The sequence below is a fragment of the Nuphar pumila genome, chromosome 11 (genome assembly GCF_984573655.1).
Source record: "Nuphar pumila chromosome 11, dmNupPumi1.hap1.1, whole genome shotgun sequence".
In the NCBI taxonomy this organism is placed as follows: Eukaryota; Viridiplantae; Streptophyta; class Magnoliopsida; order Nymphaeales; family Nymphaeaceae; genus Nuphar; species Nuphar pumila.
Genome location: NC_143259.1, coordinates 79,636,889 through 79,660,101, shown reverse-complemented (window position 1 = coordinate 79,660,101; position 23,213 = coordinate 79,636,889). Strand labels below are relative to the sequence as shown.

General features: G+C 37.8%; 1 protein-coding gene across 2 annotated transcripts in view; it reads right to left on the bottom strand.

Moving 5' to 3' along the window:
• The window catches only part of LOC149822443 (phosphoglucan phosphatase DSP4, amyloplastic-like), a 121,094-nt gene that overhangs the window by 23,802 nt on the left and 74,079 nt on the right, over positions 1-23,213 (bottom strand). For both annotated transcript variants that reach the window (XM_089981500.1, XM_089981501.1), the window contains 2 exons: positions 13,372-13,428; positions 12,317-12,412 (listed from right to left, as the gene is read on the bottom strand). In XM_089981500.1, coding sequence (XP_089837626.1) covers positions 12,317-12,412; positions 13,372-13,428 — 153 coding nt within the window. The remainder of the gene's footprint in view (positions 1-12,316; positions 12,413-13,371; positions 13,429-23,213) is intronic.

Below are 23,213 nucleotides of genomic sequence, written 5' to 3'. Positions count from 1 at the left end.
GTAAACTTTATGTTTTTTGACCAAAAGTCAAAAGCCATAAAGTAGAGAGATGTTGGACTCCCAACAACACTAAATAGAGCCGTTGAGAGCCCAACAACTCCCTCTCCCTTCTCATTTCTTTAGTTATAAATAGGGGACTCCCCTTTGTAATTGACTTACTGTTGGTGTGGGTTTAATCCCACTTGAATGAAATTCATTCTTTACTTTTTATTTGTGCATTGTCTTTTGGGTACTTTGTGGATGAACCTTAGTGGTTCTTGAGTGAATGCTTTGTGTATGAACCTTTATGGTTCTTTAAGAGATTATTTGTGACAATTCGGTTGTGGGTTCCATCTTCTTTCATGAACAACAGAGAGCAGTTAACGTTTTCTATCTTGGCTGCCTCTTCTTTTCATTAGTATAAATATGAGAGATTATGGTTCAGGTTTGACTTGATTACCCTTGATACAAAACACATAGTACAGTACATTCTTTACAAGTTGGATCAGATCCAACATGACCTGATCCAAAGTGAGCACATGTGATCCTATTTTCTTACAAATATCACGTTTAAAACGTGATATTTATGTTTTTGATGAAAAACTCATGAGAAATAGATATTTTAACTTTTAGGTAATTTCTCGTGAGATTTTCATGATATTTTCAAAAATATCACAAGATTTATCACTATGTTGCTTCATAATCCCCTGTTAAATATGTTAGCTACCTAGAACTCTAAAGCAATGAACTTTGATTCAAATTCTTTGAGGTTCAATTCTTTTTCTTGTAAAATGACAATCTACCTAGAAATGTTTTGGACTTATGAAAATTTGGGTTTAGCACAATGCCAATACACTTCTATTGTCACAATAAGCTTGAGATCTTTTTTCCTTAGGCATTGGGAGGTTTCTGTTGTTGATTACTAGTCGGTTTCGACCAGGGTTACCGGAAGCGCCTAGCTAAAAGGGGAAGCGCGCTTCGGAAGCGCGAAACGTCGTGCTTCCGAAGCGTGGGGAGAAGCGTCCGCCTTTTTTGGGAAGCGCGCTTCCCTTTAATGAGGGACGTGTTTCCCTTTAATGGGGGACACACTTCCCTTTAATGGGAAGCGCGCTTCCCATCACGCTTCCCCCTCGCTTTCCCTGTTTTTTTTTTCATTTTTTTGTATTTTTTATTTTTACTTTTTTCGCTTCCCCCTCACTTCCGAGACGCTTCCTAGGTCGCTTCCGAGACGCTTCCTAGGTCGCTTCCGAGACACTTCTTGAATCGCTCCTAAGTGGTCCCATGCTTCTCCCGCTTCCTAAAATTTTGAAAGTGCCTCGCTTCCCGCTCCCGCTTCCCGTATCGCTTCCCGCTCCCGCTTCCTCAACTGGCAACCATGGTTTCGACTAGTTGGAAGTAGCCCTCGAGTGCCACCTTTTGGATAGTGAATTTCAACACAGACCTTCCTAAGGAGCCAACAACATAAGATGGATGGTGTAACGACCCCAACTCATACCCTTTGAAAAATGCAGATTTTTTTTTTTAAACTGTGCGAAAAACTTTCCAGAGACCCGGGGTCCTCACAGTTCCAGTTCCATTTCCAACTGGATAAGCCAGGCACCACAAAGGGACTTACAATTATCATTCATAAGAATCAAAGCAAACCTTTTTATTTATGAATCAAGAATCAATTCCAGAAACAATGTTTTACTCAACAGAAAGTAACGAAACGACTGACTGAAACAAGGAACTGAAAAAGAATAATAGAACTAAAAGACAAAAAAAAAGTCACTCTATCCACTAGTGAAGTTGTCAAGAACCAAGTGTGACTCTCGTACCCTCGCAGTAGTTGCCGACTTCATTGATCACCTATTCTTTTGAAAAAACAATAAAGTAGGGTGTCAGAACCGAAATTATGAGCACAACTACTTCTAGTGAAATCAAGTGAGACAAAGAATATAGATAAGATTTCATGTAATAGTTTGAGTGAGTGCAGATACAACAATTTGCAGCATTTAAGTAATCATAAATGCAACAGGCTATGTCACACGGACTCGGGTAGGGAGGCTCCGCACCCGAGTCGACACGCCCCGACACGGGTGCGGACACGGGTGCGGCTTAGGACACGGCCCAAACTCAGTCAACGACGAGTCAAACTCGGTCAACGAATCGAGGTCGAGTCTGTCCTCGTTTTGGACTCGGTCAATGTTGATCGTGTCTATATTCGTCTATTTTAGGGTGAAAAAACTTAAAAAAATGATTTTTTTTATATTTTTTAATATATATATATATATATAAAGAGACTGCTATGTTGTGTACAGTCACAGTGACTGTGCTGTGCACAGACTGTGCTGTATGCACAGTCATACACTTTTTTTTTTAAATAAATAATATATATATATATATATATAGCTGAGTCCCCGTGTCCAAAATTTTTAAAATTGTGCCGCACCTGTGTCGCACCCGCACCCATGTGACATAGGCAACAGGTTACATATGCTAAGCAGGAGGAAACAGTAAAGCAGTAGCATATAGCAAGAACTAAGTGGTCAAGACTTTTGGCATGCATTATAAAGTAATTAGCATACACTCATCATCATGTAATGATTGAGAGAATAAGTAAAATGCCCATGTTCTAATGCATCACAGAAAAATGCATGATCTATGTGCAATACATGAATCATTTGTTAAATACGCAAACCGATATACACGGTTTAAGTCTTAAACATAATACGAGTTTGACTGTGTAATGACAGTCCAACTTAGCTTCACGTTCACCCATTACTTGGTGGAACAAACTCAGCGTGAACCCCCACAACTGTAGATTTTATGCCCTGACGTAAATCCGGTCCAAGAACACAGATCCAATCCAAGAACGCGAATCTGACCCAAGATACGATGCCCAGATTGAATCTATGAAGTTTATCTAAACAAACACTAAGATCTCAACAAAAACGAAGTCCATTCTTTTAAAATCGATATTATACACAGAAAATTGACTTCAAACCAAAGAAGGGGAAAGTAGGCGAACAAACAAGAAATAAATCAGGCCATGGGGGAGCGATCCATGGTTCGCCCCCATGGTTCTTGAAGGAAAACAACCCTCTAAAGGTCTCCCATGGATTCTCATCTCGAATCAATACACGGAATCAAACCCATATTCGATTTCTCACCCATATTCAAAAGGACCGTACCTCTTTCGATGATCGGAGACTGCCGTTGCGAGAGAAGGGTCGGTTGAGGTCGATCTCTCCGCTGTCGAGCTCGGGTCGAGGGGGAAGAGCGAGAAGGAGGAAGAGGGAGCTTCACTCGACGAGAGTGGCGTAAATGCCTGCCGCGGGTGGGAAGTCGCTGGCGACGGTGGCCCTAACGTTGCGCACGAAAATGAGAGGGAGATGAAAGATGAGGGGAAAAGAGAACGAGGATGAGGGGAAAAAGGGTTTGAGATCCCCTTTTTGAAGGAAGGTGGCCTCCCGAGAAAAGAGGTCGTTACCCTCATTCCGGTGGTTGCGCTCCTGCCCACCCTCTCCCATGCGATTTCAATTAGGGTTCTCTCTCTGAACCCTAACTTCTTGTTTCAGATTTATCGGGCAACCCCTTTTTCTTTACCTCTTTACTGCGTGCGGGCCAGGCCCGGGTCTGGAACTCGAGATACAAATACGGTCGCGATTTTGGACCCGCACTGCCCACGCTGTATGGATCCACGGATTGGATCCGAATGGATCCAATCGTGGATCCCATGAAAACGCTTGTATAATATATATATATATATATGTATATATATATATATATATATATATATATATAAGGTATTATACCTATATACATAAAGATCCTATCTGGGTCTTGGATCCGGAATGTAGATCCCAAGCCCATTTACGTATTATAAAAATTTCTCAATTAACTAAGGTAAAAAAATAAGGTTATTACAGATGGTATCCTCTGACAGGTCTTCCTCAATTAGAAGTTGCTATCTTTCTTTTCATCCTCCAGGAGTGGAGCTTTTTCCTTCTGATGTGGTATGAAGTTCTAGGCCAGCACCGACCTTGAGGGCTTTGGGTTGGCAGGCCCTGAATGATGACATTTATACATAGGAGAATCTGAAGAAAATTGGGCTGTAGTTGGTTTCATGGTGTGTACTTTGCTAGAACCAGGTGGGAACTTCTAAACATCCCTTGCATATGTGCCCTTTCTTTGAATAGCTGCTGAACACGCCTTAGAGACATCATGATGGCTATTGGACCTACTAGGGACCTGCGTTCACTCCTTTTGGCTCCAGAGACAAAGAGGAGAGGCAGAAAACAGTTTAAAGTTTGGAGGTGGTAGCTCTTCCAAACCTGGGGGTTGATATAGTTAGAGTTAATCATAGAGTTTTTGAGGGAACTCAAAGGCTTATTCTCATTGTGCAACAAGAGGTTTTGGTTTGGTATACTTGAAATGGCCTGATTGTGAGTGGTTGTGGCTGAAGTATCAAGTTTCTTCCCATAAATGTACAATAACATGATATTGATTTTGTAGTGACTATGGTCACCTACCCAACCAAGTTTGAGTACCTAATAATTGAGCGAATGGTATATTTCTTGAGGTCATTCCTATAATATATGAGGGCATGGACAATAATCATATTTTTTTCATGACCATCAAGTGAATTGTTGCGAGGGCATGTACCAATTGCAGATTTGGTTTACTATGCATGACATCTGGCTGAGTAACTATAAGATATTGAAGTGTTCTAGCAATGTCACTAAAAAATATACGCTCTTACAGCACTTTGCATTTTCTGGCCCTTTAATAATTCTCCTTCATTCTTTGATAGTCTTCCACTCATAGGAAAAGGAGATTCTATAGGTTTACAATAGGCACGTGTTAAATTTTATGAAGGAAAAGCATATCATATTTTTGTCATGACAACATTACCTCATTTTCTCTTCCAACGATCTTTATGCCAAGGTATCACAATACGCTCAAATCTTTCATGCAAAATCTTTTATGTTATTCACTTATTTCATTAAGGATGCTAAACTTCTTGAATATAAATGCCATCAACATACAAAAGTATAATTGCCACACGTTCTTGTTAAAACATATGTAATAATATGTAATAATACATCTATATATATATAAATATAGATGTATATTCACCATAATACCCGATAGGGGTATTATGGCCTTTTCACAAGTACCCAATAGGGGTACTTGTTTTATTTCTTTTATTTCACTGTTTTTTATTTTTTGTTTTTATTTTTTAAATGTATTTTTGGATACCGAAAAGGGGCCCCACAATGGAGTCGTTGGGGGCTCCCAACGACTCTATTGGGAGCCCCTTTGGTCTCCTTTTCTTATAAATAGGGGGAACCCCCCTTGTATGTAGTATTGCTCTTGAGAGCCCCTCTTCAATAATAGTGATATTATTTTTCATGTGCGTAGCCTTTTTATAAGGCCCTTCGTATATCCCTTAGTGGATTTCCTCTCTTATGCTTGTTGCATTTGTCTGTGTGGGACATAGTGAATGTTTTAGCATTCTTGGATTCTTCCGCATATTTCATTACAAGGTATCAGAGCCATACGATCTTCTAAGGTAAAATCGTGTATCTCTCTACTTCATTTTTTTCTCAAACCTCCATTTTGTAGCAATGGAAGTCAAGATCGATCTATCATTCAAGCTCAATGGGAAAAATTACATGATGTGGGCATCCGCAATGGAGAATAATCTCAAAGGTAAGAAGCTTTGGGGTTATGTAATGGGAACCGTTCCGGAACCCCAACTTAAGCTCACAAAGATGGAAGAAGATCAAGAGAAAGCACTTGAAGGCGATGCTCGTCTCAAGGCTATTGAAGATTATCATCACCAAATGGAAGATTGGGAGAGCAACCATGCAAAAATCCTAGTATGGTTTATGAATAATGTTGAACTTAAGGTATGTGCAAATATTGCAAAATTCCGCCGGGCAAATGAAGCTTGGTTTTTTATGAAGGGTATGTTTACCCAAAAGGATCTTGCAAGAGCTTATTTTTTGCAAGAAAAAGTGAGAACCACAAAACAATGTGACATGAGCATACAAGACTATTATAGTGCTCTAAATCCTTTGTGGGATGAATTGGCTCTTTTAGAGCCTAAATGGGTGTCTATGGAGGATGTGGTACTAAGACAAAAACAAATGAAACAAGATAGATTGTTTCAATTTTTATTTGGGCTTCGTCCCGAATTTGAACAAGTTAGATCCTCACTTCTCCATAGATCTACGTTTCGTCCCTTAGAAGAGGCTATTGCCGAGATTACTCAAGAAGAGACTAGGCATAATATGGGTAAAAGCATTGATGAAGTTCTTGCCGTATCTAAACCCGGCAATCATGTCAAAACATACAAACCACCTCATTTTGGTAAGCAAGGGAGTGGTGGAAGAAAAATGATTATATGTCATCATTGTTATGAGCCGGGGCATATTAAACCCGTTTGCCCAAAGCTAAATGGAGCATTCAAGCCAAAGGTGACTTCCGTTGAAGAATCATCCACCAAAGAAGATGACAACAAGAACGGGGATCTCAAAGATACTCTTGGACAAATTTCCTTGGCTCTCCAACAAATTCTAAAGGCTACTTCTTCCACCTCCGGTGCCGCCATTGCCTCATCATCACCTCTCGGTACGTACTCTTGGATTTTAGATTCCGGAGCTTCTTTTCACATGACTCCTCATGAAAATGCATTAACCAATGTGCACACCAATTCAAAAATATCTTGTGTCTCAACGGCCGATGGAACTTTTCTCAAAATAAATGGTGTTGGAACTCTTGATTCTAAAAATGTTCAAAATTTCCTTGTTCCAAAAGTTAGAATAGTTCCAAAATTAAATCTTAACCTCTTTTCCGTTTCTCAAATAGCCGACCATGGATGTGAAATATTTTTCTCATCCCAAGGGTGCTTTGTGCAGGATCTCCGATCCGAGAAGCGGATTGGGCAAGGCCATAGGAAGGGAGACCTTTATTTTATGGATAACTTAATACTTCTAAATACCTCATTTTGTACTTATGTCCAAGACAAAAATATTGAAACTTGGCATAAAAGGCTTGGACATCCAAGTTACTCTAAAATGTATCTTTTTCCTTTTGGACACAAGTTTTGTAAAGAAAAAGATATCAATTGCAAAGATTGCATTTTTGGAAAAATGAAGTCTACTCCTTTTCCTATTAGAACCTTTGTGACAACAAGACCTTTTGAATTGGTGCATTCCGATGTTTGGGGACCATCTCCGGTTCTATCCAAAGGTGGTTATTCGTATTATGTTACTTTTATTGATGATTATACTAGATATGTATGGATTTATTTTCTTAACTTTAAATCGGAAGTTTTTAACTTCTTTAAAGAATTTCATGCAAAAGTTCAAAATCAATTTCAAAGTCAAATATCCATTCTTAGATCCGATTCGGGTGGAGAGTACTTATCAAATGATTTTCAATCATATCTAAAACAACATGGCATTTGTCATCAAAAATCTTGTCCAAGAACTCCTCAACAAAACGGTCTAGCGGAAAAAAAACATAGACATATTTTGGAAACCACTAGATCCTTACTAATTTCTAAAAATATTCCTAAAAATTTTTGGGCCGAAGCCGTGTTAACCTCCACCTATTTAATCAATAGGATGCCATCTTCAAAATTGAACAATATCTCTCCTTATGAAAAACTTTTCAATATGACACCCGACTACAATCGTCTTCGTATTTTTGGGTGTAAATGCTTTGTTCTTTTACATAAAAGAGATAAATTGTCACCTAAAGCAATAGAATGTGTATTTTTAGGATATGGTGAAAATCAAAAGGGCTATAGATGCTTTGACCATAAAAATAATAAATTATTTGTCTCCAAAGATGTGACCTTTTTAGAAGATGAAAATAGATTTGAAATATTGGAAAAACCAAATGAAATTGATTATATGTTTATCAATGATCTTTTAGAAGATTCAAATGATGACTCTTTGAGTCATCCGGAAGTTTTAGAAAATACTCATGATTCTCATGATAATGATGTATCACCAACTAATGGTGACAATCTCCAAGTTTACACTCGGCGTGAGGAAGCCCAACCTATTAGTGCTTTAGAAAAATTCTTGCGGCTTAATGAACCCCTAGAAGAAACCTCTCTTAGGCGTTCTTCTAGAACATCAATTCCACCTAATAGGTTTGTCTCATATGAAACTCTCTCACCTAACTATAGAGCTTGTCTAATAGCCTTGCATTCTTACTATGAACCTTCCCATTATAATCAAGCAAAAAAAATACCTCATTGGGTTGAAGCAATGAAAGTTGAACTAGATGCTTTAAATAAGGCTAAAACTTGGGAAATAGTTCTTCTTCCTCCAAATAAAAAAGCTATAGGATGTCGATGGGTCTACAAAGTCAAAACTAAAAGTGATGGCTCCCTAGAACGTTATAAAGCTAGATTAGTTGCTAAGGGATACTCACAAGAGTATGACATCAATTATGAGGAGACTTTTGCTCCCGTGGCTCGCATGACAAGCGTTAGAACTTTAATAGCGGTAGCATCATCTAAGAAATGGCCTATATTCCAATTAGATGTTAAAAATGCCTTTCTTAATGGTCAGTTGAATGAAGAAGTATATATGGACCCTCCGTCGGGAATTAGCGTTAACCAAGGTCAAACTCTTCGGTTATTAAAAGCTTTATATGGTCTTAAACAAGCCCCTAAGGCTTGGTATGATAGATTTAGTGCTATCATGTTAAAATTGGGATTTCGCTCATGTTATACTGACACTGCTCTTTTTGTTAAACGTGCAGGTAATAGTATCATCATCCTTCTGCTTTATGTTGATGATATGATCATCACTGACAATGATGAAAGTGGTATTCTTAATGTTAAAAATATGTTAAAACATAATTTTGATATGTCTGATCTGGGTTTTCTCAGGTACTTTCTTGGTATAGAAGTAGCATACTCTCCTTGAGGGTATATATTGTCACAGATGAAGCTTGCTGCAGACATTTGTTCCAAATCTGGGATTTCAGATGACAAAAAGGTGGAGACTCCCGAGGTTATCAATGCTAAACTACGACTGGATGATGGAGTTCTGCTGGATGATCCTACGCCCTACAGGCAACTCATAGGCTCCCTCACCTATCTGACTATCACCAGGCCGGATATTGCTCATGTTGTGCACTCCGCAAGCCAATTTCAGCATGCTCCTACATCTGTGCATATGAGTGTTGTGCTCCGGATCATTCGATACATCAAAAATACTTTGACTAAAGGGCTATTCCTATCCTCACTCTCTTCTTTAGACTTACTGGCTTATACTGATGCTGACTGGGGAGAAAACCCAAATGATCAAATCTCAACTACTGACTTTTGTGTTTTTCTAGGAGATTCGCTAATTGCTTGGAGGTGCAAGAAACAGCAGAAAGTCTCATTGTCTTCTACTGAAGCAGAATACAGGGCTATCGCAACTACTACAATGGAGCTTGTGTGGCTTCGAAGTCTTCTTCAAGATATGGGAGTCAAAATTACCGGGGCTTCGAAGCTTTGTTGCGACAACAAAAGTGCTATCTACATTGCCAGCAACCACACCTTTCATGAGAGGACTAAACATATTGAAATGGACTGTCATTATGTACGTGATGAATATCTTCGTGAGACAGTTACACTGCCATATGTCACTTCAGAATATCAACTTGCAGATTTCTTTACCAAAGCCCTGCCTGCTCCTCGCTTCTTGTTCCTTCTTGGCAAACTTTCGGTCATTCCCCCGTAAAGTTTGAGGGGGGGTGTTAAAACATATGTAATAATACATCTATATATATATAAATATAGATGTATATTCACCATAATACCTGATAGGGGTATTATGGTCTTTTCACAAGTACCCAATAGGGGTACTTGTTTTATTTCTTTTATTTCACTGTTTTTTATTTTTTGTTTTTTATTTTTTAAATGTATTTTTGGATACCGAAAAGAGGCCCCACAATGGAGTCGTTGGGGGCTCCCAACGACTCTATTGGGAGCCCCTTTGGTCTCCTTTTCTTATAAATAGGGGGAACCCCCCTTGTATGTAGTATTGCTCTTGAGAGCCCCTCTTCAATAATAGTGATATTATTTTTCATGTGCGTAGCCTTTTTATAAGGCCCTTCGTATATCCCTTAGTGGATTTCCTCTCTTATGCTTGTTGCATTTGTCCGTGTGGGACATAGTGAATGCTTTAGCATTCTTGGATTCTTCCGCATATTTCATTACAGTTCTTCATTCCAATCAATGAAAAGGAAATGATCCATTGCTGCTATAACCCCTTTAATATATATCATGAAAGCTTTGAAACCACATTTGTTACGCTTGCTTTCACCTATAAGTTGATCTATTAATCTCACATATATACTTATCGAAATCGGCTTCATGGAACCCAGTAGGGAGTCCATACACACTTCTTTTAGATTCCTATGGAAGACTGCATCTTCACATTTAGTAGATGAAGAGTCCATATGACAATGTCAAAGACAAAATAATATTAGACTGATCTAATCCATAATATTGACTAAAACTTTTAGCAACTATTTGTGTTTTAGATCTTTCAATTCTGCCATCAACACCATACTACATTTCTTTTTTATGTGGCAATGGAAATTCCTGGTTCCACAAAATGGTCAAAATGGCCAAAATCTCAACCTTGAGATGTTCTATTACCTTCAATGGAGTTCAAACCCTTGCAATTCCTTTAATTGCAATGAAACAATGCTTGAGATCCAACTCATTGTTGGTAATCCATGTTATGGTAGTTTCTCTAGAAAGATCCACGTATTATTGGTTTTATGCAGCCACACATGTTAAAGAATAGGGTTATTTACAAAAACATACCCAGTTTTTTTTAATAATTCAGATTCATACTTAAAAAAAACATATAATTCAAATGCATACTTAAGTTTATGCTTAGTTATTCAAATGCGTACCTATGAGCTAACCTACTTTTAACCATAATTAATAATCATTCAATTTTAAAAATACCAATTTTACCCTCATTAAGTATTTTTACTTACAAAATTTACTTTCATCATTCTCCCCACAACCCCAATCTCTCTCTCTCTCTCCATTTGTTTAGAAGTCTTCCACCACACTCCCCATTTTGGATGAGCTTGATTGTGGAAGGTGAGACATGCTGTCATGCAAGAATGGAGATGGGGTAGCAGTATTTTAGAAGTGTCAAACAAAAAAAAGGAAAAAAGATCCAAGAAAGAAGAAATTTGTGAAGAGTAAAGCTGACATTTTAAATAAATTATAAGGATAAAACAGAGATTTTAAATAAGAATTTGAACCGTCAGCCCAGAAAACTAACCCCAGGTATGGTTTTGCTTAACTACAAAGGAAATGAAGTATTTGAATAAACAATCTTTTTAGGTATGAATCTGAATTATCAAAGAAAACTGGGCATGTTTTTGTAAACAACCCTAAAGAATTAATACATGCATGCATACTCTTTAAGACAACGGACTCATCTGAATATGGATCTCTCAAAGAACTTTGAAATTGCCAAAAAAAGTCCCAATTTTTGACAGATTGCCAGCTAAAATTTTTTTGTAAGAAGCTATAATAGAAGCACAAGTCTAAATGTGAAACGCTGGTTTAGCACCCATGAATAGACAAAATTGGATACTTAATTCATCATTACATAATGATATAATGAATCTTAAATAAACTTTAAAGCTCGTGTTACTCCATTCCACATCCTAGCGCTTCTTCCATTTGCAATCTCCTGAGTACCTCAGCACTACTATTCCTCTAATCCATAATGATCTTAACTACCTTGTCCAAACAGAAATATTTATTTTTAGTTCCTTTTCAATGCATGCACATCATTTGATAAAAACTTCCTTAATAACATCATTCAACTGATGGAAACCCCATGTAGTATTTCATTGGAAGCAACTTTATTGAATTTTCATGAACAGACAGGAGTAGGACGCAAATCAATACTTCAACTTCCCCATAAATGCAAAATAATAACAATCAACACAATCTTAGATTTTGAAAAATCCTCATGTAGACATATAGCAATAACAAAGTGAAACTTTACCCACTATGCAAAATATAAATAAGTGGAATGCCAACCCAGATGCATTTATGTTTGCAGTCATTCACAACCACATCTATGATCAAACTACCTAATGGGGAAAAATAGAGCAAAGAAAATGAAATTGAGGTTTTTTTTCAGGTAAACCTTTTGAGGATTTGTAAACATTAATTGCATTCTTGCATTTGACATCATGCATGTTTGACGTGAACAAGCAATTAAAACAAGATTAACTAATCCTTAATATTTTGAGAGATAAATCTCATCACTTTTTGACATAAAGCTTTTACCTGGCCCCACCCAATATCTAGCCCAGCGATTTCAACTGAAGAACAATCATCACCATCCCATTTCAAACTAACGGCACCCTTCCATTGACCAACAAGCTGCAAAAAACATTTCAATTTATTTGGTGAAAACAAATTAGTAACAAATACTGTTACTATGAAAGTGATATTATCCACGTACAAGATTATTTTGGAAAATTTTATATTAGTTTTGTAAGATATGTATGTATATCGTGTCATTGTAAATTGTCATCAATGGGACTGGACATGCCACTACAAAGTTCCCTCAACCTTTACATGGTATTAGAGCCAACGCATTAGAATAAAGTTTATAGCATAGGGTAGAATTTAAAATTGCATACATCTAGTCTCAAGAGAATCTATGGGTTGACCGAAGAATAGAAATCTGGCTCTAACCTTCCTTAAAAGGCACACAGCCAACTACTTGATTAGTTAGGAGGTGATTCTCCAATCCAGGATGTATCATTACCCCTCTCCATCAACATAAGAAAAGTTAAAGAAGGGACAATGGAAGTCTCAAAAAAATTCAACTGAGAACAACATGATTGTTAGCACTAAGAAACTTAACTGCAAAGCGGAAACTGACAATAGGAGTGCATCAATGCAATGCCAAAATATTTTCTTTAACATCCATAACCTTTTTAACTTCATCTTTTTTCAATTAAGTTCTCTAAATGTGCCAATTACTCAAGAACAAACATGATAATAGGAGTGCATCAATGCAACGCCAAAATATTTTTTTAACATCCATAACCTTTTTAACTTCATCTTTTTTCAATTAAGTTCTCTAAATGTGCCAATTACTCAAGAACAAATAAGATGTTATTAAAATTAAACAATCTTTAAAAGCCAAAGAAACAAAATTTAAGAGTCCATCAGGTTTTAGCAAACTATGTACAAAGTTAAAAAATGAAGCAATAAAATCCAAAAGGCATATAAAGTGAAAGGATGAATGAGAGTATGCACTTATAAATGCAACAACTAAAAGCACAACATGCCGTTTGATGTGCCATCAAAGATACAAGAGGCATACTTACAATATCAGCAGTTGCACTCTTTATGGCATCAAGTTTGGGGAAGCATGCCCTCTTACTCTACAACAATCAGATACACACTTATAAATTGGAGAAGAAAACTCTAACATGTGATATAGAAATTCAACCACAAGGAGCCTAGAAAATTGCTGGGAGTACAAGCATGGTTGCCGATGGTGCATTATGATAAGATACACACTTGTATCGCGATCAAGTGTGTCTAGCACCAGTATTGGGTGTATCATATAAATTGATTTGGTGCAACTTAAGTTGCATCATGTTTTTTTTTGGAACTTAAAAGGGCCCTTTAAGGCCAGTTCATACCATTCAACAGAAGGCTTTCAAGAGGCACACACCCTAGAGGACTTGAGGCTTGAGCGCAATATGGGAGCCATTCCTTCCACAAGAGAGAAGGCTTTTGCATATTTCAACTAAGGGAGCATCTTTGCACTCATTTTTCACAAATGGAGCATATGTCCACATGTTTTGAGGTAAATCTTCATATTTCTTTTATTCTTGAAGACTTTGAAGTAAATGATTTTGTTTGGGTTTTTCAGAAATATGGGAAAATAGTAGAGGCCCAATGAAAAGACAAGACAGTATATATTATTAATTGATAGAGAAAAGTATCTAAAGTGCATCTATTATGGTCTCAAGATCAGCAGTGAGATCAACAATTTTAAATGCCATTTTGCAGGACCATGTCCCGCTCCGCATCTGCCAAGGAGTGATAGGGATTAAATAGAGGGTTTATTAGTACATAGAGGAAGGGGGGAGCAAGTTATATATATATATATATATATATATTCTTTGTAATGTGTATATATACATTTACATGTATTTTCAAGTTAGATTGTATTTTAGGTATAAAATGTACTTTTTCTTTTCTTTTTTCTTTTAAATGTATTTTTTCTTTTAGGACAAAAATGTCATAGAAGGGCATTTTTGTCATTTATGTTATAGCTGTTGGGCTAGTCTAGCAGCTAGCTCAACTAGCCGTTGGACTAGTCTAATGGCTAGTTGAGCTCACTCTCTTCTCTACTCTCTTGTGCATATATATGGGGGTTTCCCCCTCTTTTTAGTATGCTTCTCTTCATTTTCCTTAATAAAATTTATATTTTTTATGCTATTGGTGTGTGCCCTTAGTGGACTATGTGCTCTTGCTCTTTGTGGGTTTTGTAATATTGTGATTCTTTTTTTTATTTAACCTTAGTGGCTTGTGTACTTGGACCCTAGTGGCTGTTGTATTTTTATGCTCTTTGATTCCATTATATGGTATCAAAGCCAATAGGATTTCTTGGTCCTATTTGCTTTGTTTTTTGAGGAGTGACTCCTCTTGGTGTGTGTTCTTGACTACTACTTCCCGGTCCGTGTGAGAGCTTCATGTGTCCATCGGCCAAAGGCGAATCAAGGATCGAGCTTTCATTCAAGTTGAATGGCTCAAACTACTTAATGTGGGCCGCAACAATGGAGAATCACCTTAAAGGCAAGAAGTTACGGGGATATGTAAGTGGAACTACTCTCAAAACCCAACTCAAGCTCACTAAAATGGAAGGTAACAAAGTCAAATCCATTGATGGTGAAGAAAGAGAAAAGGTGATTCGTGAATATCAATAAAAATGGAGGGTTAGGAAAGTGAACATGCTAAAATCTTGGCATGGTTTGTGAATAATGTAGAACTAAAGATTTGTGCTAACCTTGCCAAATTTAAAAAAGCAAGTGAAACATGAATATTCTTGAAGGGTATATGCATTCAAAAGGACCTTGCCTGCCAATATTTTTTGCAAGAGAAGATTCGGTCGACAAAGCAAGGAGACATGAGGGTATGTGATTACTACTATAGCGTCTTATCCCCTTTATGGGATGAAATTGCTCTTCTTGAACCTCGATGAGAAGGGGCAGATATTGAACTAAGGCAAAAACAAATAGAAAAAGAACACTTTTTTTCAATTTCTTCATGGTCTTTGCCCGAAATTTGAGCTAGCCCGGGCATCCTTCATCGATCATCTCCACATCCTTTAAATGAGGCCCTTGCAAAAATTGATCAAAAAGAAATTTGACTTGGCATGACTAAGGAAAGAGATGAAGTGCACACTGTAACAAAATGAAGTGTGCACAAACACAATGTCACTAAAGGGCTACAAAGGTGTAGAATCACAAATAGCCACTAATGGGCAAAATACAATAAGCCACAAAGGGCTAAGCAAACAATACTCACAAAAAGCAAGAGCACAAGTATAAAAAATATAATTTTATAAAATGCTTAAGAAAAACATTAAGAAAAATAGGGACAAGAGGTCCCAACAACTATAAACGTGATTGTTGGGGGCTCCCAACAACTCTATGGTCAAAAGACCAAAGAACCCCTAGCTAATGTCAAAAAGACAAAAAAAGATAATAAAGAAGTACAAGAATGTCTCTAAGGGACAACACCTATTATAAAATTAAAAAAGACCAAAATACCCTTAAAAGGCATTACCTATTACAATGTACAAAAGTATAGTATATATATCAGGGTCACCAGAAGCGCCATAGGGCATGGGGAAGCAGTTTTGAAAGCGAGAAACGTGGCGCTTCCGAAACGTGTTGGAAAGCACAAAAAAATTGGGAAGCGCATTTCCCAATTTAGGGGAAGCATGCTTCCCATCGGTTCCCCTTTTTTTCTTATTTTTTTCTTTTTTCATTTTTATTTTTATTTTTTTTTATTTTTTTTGCTTCCCCCTCTCTTCCTAGGTCGCTTCTAGTTCACTTCCTATGTCACATGGGTGCGGGTGCGGGTGCGGGGATTCGGCACTTCCAAAAAACCCGGGTGCGGGGATGCGGCAGGGGCAAAAATGTAAAATATATATATATATATAATTTTGAAGTTTTAACAGTTTAACATTTAACAATAAACATTGTCATAAACTCATAATATGATTCATCATGCATGCAGTATATCAACCTAAATATCAAATTATCAATCAAATAAGTAAAGCAATTACATAAATCGACCTAAATATCAATCAAATAAGTATTGCATTAAAGAACTAAATTACATACCAAAGTATATCCTGATGAAGTAATGGATGCTAATAATTTTCTTCTTCATCATCAAATGCATCATTAGAAGGAATACTGGGCTCAGCTAAATCCATGTTTGTTACGTTGAATTCATGTTCTCCCTCGAAGTCACACTCTTCTGGGTTTACATCCCAAAATTTGGATGTTCCTTGTCTGCATCATAAACCCAATTTGAAAATGATAAATACAATACAAGTATATTTAAATGAAAACTAAGAAATAATCAAATAACTAAGAGAGCAAATTATTACCGGTATTCATCATTGCTTCGCGAAAGTAATCGAAGATTTGAATGAACATATACTAAATCCTCTGCACGCTTGCTGGTGAGTTTATTTCTCTTCATGTTGTGGATTTGAGAATATGTGCTCTAATTTCTTTCGCAACAAGATGAACTAGTAGGCTGCGATAGCAATCTTAATGCAAGACGTTGCAGAAGAGGTGTTTCTGATCCAAATGTTGACCACCATGTGATAGGATCTATATTATCTTCTTCTCTCGCGAATAATGTCGGCGCATATAATCTCGAAGATGAAAATTTTCCAAACTCTTGTGTGACTTGATGTAGAAGATATGCTTCTGAAAAAAGTCTTGTCATACACATATTTCTATGTCTTGATAGCTCTGGGTTTAAATTTGGAGGGACACGACCAATACCACTAGCCCGCCACTTATTTGCATAATATTTTGGATTAAGAGAATGTGCCATGCAATACAAAGGAGTGTTGCTCTTATCCCATCTTCTGACTAAAATTGAATGAATATGATTAAAAAAATCTGAATCATCCAATGCAGGATTTTTTTCTTCATGCATGAAAACTATAGCTTGTATTTTTTCAATCATATTATCCCATATTTCATAAACTCTGTGAAACATGGGCTCATCCTTATCAACTTCTCTTAACATTTCCCAAATAGGTTGCCTAAATTGAAGGAAGTATACCACTGTCCCAAAACTCATCATCAAGAATGAATTTCTTAATTTCTTGAGCCTTCATATCATCATCAACACGATAGAATATCCAATTTTCATCAGTCACCATGTTAATCAAAGCATTCTTTACTCTTTTAATCCTCTTCATCATCACAATGATGGACGCAAAACGTGTTTCAGCGACCTTCAACAATTTCAAATCAGAATGCCTATTAAATATAGCATTAGCACGATGATGGTTAACAACAAAATTCCTAATGCTTTTGACATTTCTTTCTAAATCTTCAATCCATGAACATAAAGCATATGCTTGTGAATTTTCTTCTTCTTTGGGGTTGCATATGCTCTTTAGGGCTAGATTTAAGCTGTGTGCTACACAGGGAGTCCAAAAAATATGAGGGTACTCACTCTCCAAACTCAACGCTGCACTTTTACAAACCGGAGCGTTGTCTGTAATGATTTGTACCACTTTTTGATCACCCACTTCTTTTATCACTTCTATAAACAATCCCTTCAAATACTCTGCATTTTTATATTCCCCAGATGCATCAACTGCTTTCAAGAATATTGGGCCACTAAGCGAACAAGCAATAAAATTGATTAATGGACGCCTTTGAATATCTGTCCATCCATCAGACACAATGGAAACTCCATTTTGCTCCCATGAATATTTTTTAATTTCTAGCAACCTTTCCACGTTTGCCCTCTCTTCTGCAAGAAGTGTGGTTCGTATTTTTTCTGAACTTGGAGGCACATAACCACTCAAATTACAATTTGCCAAGGATGTTACTAAATCCTTCCAATAAGGATTTCTAGCCGTATTAAATGGGAGTGAACCAGAATAAAAATACCTCCCAACTTTTTTATCCAATTCTTCTCTTCCATATGTATTGAATGCTGCTTGTATCGTTCCTCTACCTCCTAGATTGACTTTTCTTTTTTTTCAGCATCTTCTTGGTGGCTTGCAAATGGCACACTGAGTGCAGAAGAATCGGCCATTGCCTTTCTCTTCTCATATTCTTCTTGTATTTTCTTGTATTGCCTTCACATTGCCTCATCAACTTTTCTGCAAGCTGAAATGCCATGTCCTGGTATCTTCAACAAATGAGCCTTCACTCTTGTGTAAGACCCAACAAAATCTTCTTCGCAGAGCTTGCATCGAAATCTTTTGTTTCCACCACCTCCTTCTCCAGTTTTTGCAAGTTTATCTACATGTATCCATAGTGGCCCCACATCATCAATCCCACTGCAACTATCAGCAAAACTAGCAGCAGAACTCACATGTTGGGATAAGGATGACGCAAGTCCTTTCCCTTTATCTGTCATTTTTATCCTGAAAACACACAAAAAAAAATACATTACAATTTTCAAATCAATTCGAAAACACAGGGAGAAGGGGGGGGCTCAGCCCCTCCCCTGCCAACCCAACAAGAGAGCGAGAGCGAGGGGGGCTCGGCCCCTCCCCTGTTGACCCAAAAAAAAAAAAAAAGATGGGGGAGGGGCCCCCCTGTCGACCCAAAGAAAAAAAAACAGATGGGGCTCGGCCCCTCCCCTGTCGACTCAAAAAAAAAAACAGATGGGGGAGGGGCTCGGCCCCTCCCCTGTCGACCCAAATAAAAAAACAAACAGATGGGGGAGGGGCTCGGCCCCTCCCCTGTCGACCCAAAGAAAAAAACATATGGGGGAGGGTCAACCCAAAGAAAAAAAAAGATGGGGGAGGGGCTCGGCCCCTCCCTTGTCGACCCAAAAACGAAAAACATAAAGGGGAGGGGCTCGACCCCTCCCCTGTCGACCCAAAAAAGAAAAACATATAAGGAAGGGGCTCGGCCCCTCCCCTGTCGACCCAATCGACCCAAAAAAAGAGGTAGATGGGGGAGGGGCTCGGCCCCTCCTGTGCCGAAAAACGAGGGAGCAGGGGAGGCTCAGCCCCTCCCCTGCCGACCCAACAAGAGACCGAGAGAGGGGGGGGGGGTGCTCGGCCCCTCCCCAGCCGACCCAAGAAAGTGAGAGACATACCTGTGAGCTGAGAGGAGGAGTCTGGGAGGCGGCGATGGGAGAGCTCGAGCTCAGGGGGAGAGAGAGAGGAGAGATTAGGGCAAAAAAAAAATTTTGCCCTAATCCTCCTCCTTTTCATCGGGGGGGAATTTTTTTTTTTTGCCCAAAAATGTGGACAAAAATGACCCTGGGTGCGTTGACCGCACCCAGGGTCGTGTTGACCGCACCCGGTGCCGCACCCGGTGCCGCACCCGCACGCGATCCCGTGTCGCGTCGCGTCGACGCGGGTGCGGCATCTGTTTTGCCGAGTCCCTGTGACATAGTTCACTTCCTATGTTGCTTCCGAGACAATTCCTAGTTCGCTTCTAAGTCGTCTCGCGCTTTCCGCTTCCTAAAATTTTGGAAGTGCCTCGCTTCCCGCTTTCCAAATCATTTTCTGCTCCCACTTCCTCAACTGGCAACTTTGATATATATATATATATATATATATATATATATATATAGAGAGAGAGAGAGAGAGAGAGAAATGTATATATACTATATTATATACATAAGTACATCAATACACATATATATAAATATATATTTAGCACCCCCCCCCCCTCAAACTGACGGTGAGATCACCGAAAATTTGCGGAAAAGGAAAGAGAACTAAGGTGACAGCAGAGCCTTGGTGAAGAAATCCGCAAGTTGACATTCAGACATAGCATAAGGAAGTTTAATAGTGCCCTTTAGAAATTCATTTCGAACATAATGGCAGTTCATCTCAATATGCTTTGTTCATCCATGAAAGGTGTGATTACTAGCAATATAAATTGCACTCTTGTTGTTGTAACACATCTTCGAAGGAGAGGAGATGATGACACTCATATACTTGAGGAGACTTCTCAACCCAACAATTTCAGTGGTAGTAGACGTCATTGCTCAGTATTTAACTTCAGTGGAGGACAGGGACACATTTTGTTGTTTCTTAACTCTCCATGATATAAACAAATTTCTAAGAAATACACAGTAACCTTTAGTGAAAATACCATCAGCGGAATTAGCACCCCAACCAGAGTCTGTATAAGCAATTAAACTAGGAGATGAAGAAGATAAGAAAAATCCTTCGGTCAGTGTCCCCATTAAATATCTAATAGTACGCATGATGGTTGTCATACGAACAAAAGTTGGAGCATGTTGAAATTGACTTGCATTGTGAACTGCATGTGCTATGTTCGACCTAGTGATGGATAAGTATGTAAGAGATCCGATCAACTGACGATATATAGTAGGATCATCTAATGAAGTTTCATCATTGGCCCTCATCTTGGCATTGATCACCCCTGGAGTATCTATCTTCTTTTCGTCAGTTATACCAAATTTAATAATAATATTTGATGAAAGTTTCATCTGGGAAAGCACATACCCCTTAGGAGAGTAAACAACTTCAATACCTAAAAAATACCTTAGAAAACCAAGGTCAGACATATCAATTTTTTTTAAAATATTCTTAATTTCTTCAATGCCTTTTTTATCATTCCCAATTATGATCATATCATCAACATATAATAACAAAACAATTATACTATTCCTTGTATTTCTAACAAAGAGAGCAGTCTCAATATAACAAGAGACAAAACCACTATCAATAATAACACTACTAAATCAATCGCACTAGGCCTTAGGGGCCTGTTTAAGACCATAAAGATGTCAAATCATACGTCGATGTATATATATATATATATATATATATATACATATATAGTTTTATTTTCTATTCTATGTAAATTGAAATACCCATCATGGGTAATTAAATCATTTCACCCATGTAATAGGTGCCAACCTATTAGAGGTTTGTCCCTTTTTAATTTTCTTTTCTTTTTTTTATTTCTTTTATGTACTTTATGGTTGTTGGGGCAGCCCATCAGTCATAAATATGACCGTTGGGGCTAGCCCAATGTCTAGTTGGGTTGCTCCCTTCCTCTCTCTTGTATTATAAATAGGGGTTGAAACCCCTTAGTATTCTCAATGCTTTTCTAAGCATTTTATTAATGAAGTTATATATTTTTTATGTGTTGTGTTATGTGTGCCCATAGTGGCTATTATGTGCATGTGTTATGCTTTTGATATTGTTCTCACTTTGTATTATCTCTTGGTGAATTAGTGCTTGTACACTTCTTTTGTATTTGTGTTGATCTTTATTGGGATCGCTTTTGTATTTTCACTTGTTTCATTATAAAAGAGTCTTTCTAAGTTTAAGAATTTGGCCCTTTTCAATGTTATACTCGAGTGGAGGATCCAGAAAAATATCTTCACAAAGGTCGTCATTAAGAAAAACAGTTTTCACATCTAACTGGTAAATAGGTCACTATTTGATGGATGCTAATGCAATCAAAGTCCTAACACTAGTCATTCTGGCAACAGGGGCAAAAGTCTCATCATAATCAATACCATATTCTTGTGAATACTCTTTAGCCATTAATTGAGATTTATATCTTTCTAAGGACCCATCACTTTTGGTTTTAACTTTAAAAACCCATCTACAACCTATATCCTTTTTTCTATTGACAAGTTAACTTCTCATGTTTTGGCCTTATGAAGAGCTTCTAATTCTAATTTCATGGCTTCTATCCAATGTGAATGTTGTTTTGCTTCGTTGAAGTTAGAAGGTTCATGGTAAGCATGCATAGTCATCAAGCAAGCCCTATATTTTGAGGAAAAGGATTCGTAAGACACAAACTTGCTTGGAGGCCTAGAAGTACTTTGAGACTTGTTGAGACTAAGATGTTTTTAGTAAATAAGTTTTTCTAAACTAGAGGTTATTTGAATCTTATTCTTTAATGAGGGACCTGGGTGTAATTTTGTTCCTTGGACTATCTCTATTTAATATAGAGATTAGCCCTAATTGAAAATAAGAAGTTCTATTATTCTCCAGCCGTCTCTCTCTCTCTCTCTCTACCTCGGTTGCTGCACATCTCACCTTACCTTCAACATGGTATCAAAGCCATCGTCCTTGGGAGCGTGATCTCGTGCCCTGCGCCAAGTTCGAGTGACTACAGAAAAGGTGTGATCGATCTTTGTTTCGAAATAAGTAATACAGATCTGATAACAGATCTGAGATCTGACAAATGTCATGACTTAGATCTGTAATCAGATCTAATGGTTATGGTGAATATCTATATACATGTTGATAAGTACGAGTGTTGAGCAAAAGTCGTGAAACTGATTTTATTTTGGCTGTCGTGATTTATATTGCTGGGAGCAGCTGTCGTGAATACCTTTATCCATGTTGATAAGTACAAGTGTTGTGCAAAAGTCGTGAAATTGATTTTTTTTTGCTGTCATGATGTATATGGCTGGGAGCAGATGTTAGAGTTAAAAAAAAATGTTTCTGCTCATGTTATCGCAGGTTGTGCTCAGATTCTATTTAGCAAACAGCTGGGTGCTATGTCGTGATCTTTTTTATTCAGCAGGCTTGAAAGAAGTCTCTGCGTGCTCATAGTATTGTTGGTCATGCATCTAGTTAATGTGTCGTGATCCTTTTGACTCAGCAAGAAGCTGGGTGTTGTGTTGTGATCCTTTTGACTCAGCTGACGTTTGAAAACAGCATGTTAAAAATTTTTTTTTTGGAATCAGCAGGCGTGATTCCGTGCTGTGTTGAAAAATATTCTGTTTGTGGGAACCTTGTCTTTTGAAGTGGGATTCTGTGTTGGGTGCTGCTACTGGTTGTCGTAGTGGTGGATGTGTGATGGTAACACATTCTAAGTCGTGTTGGATGTGTGATCTTGATTTACAACCTAGAGTCATCCTTGGTTGAGGTGGAAGTTTTTGGTCAAGTTTCTTTAAAATTATATTTGAAGTTTGGATCTGA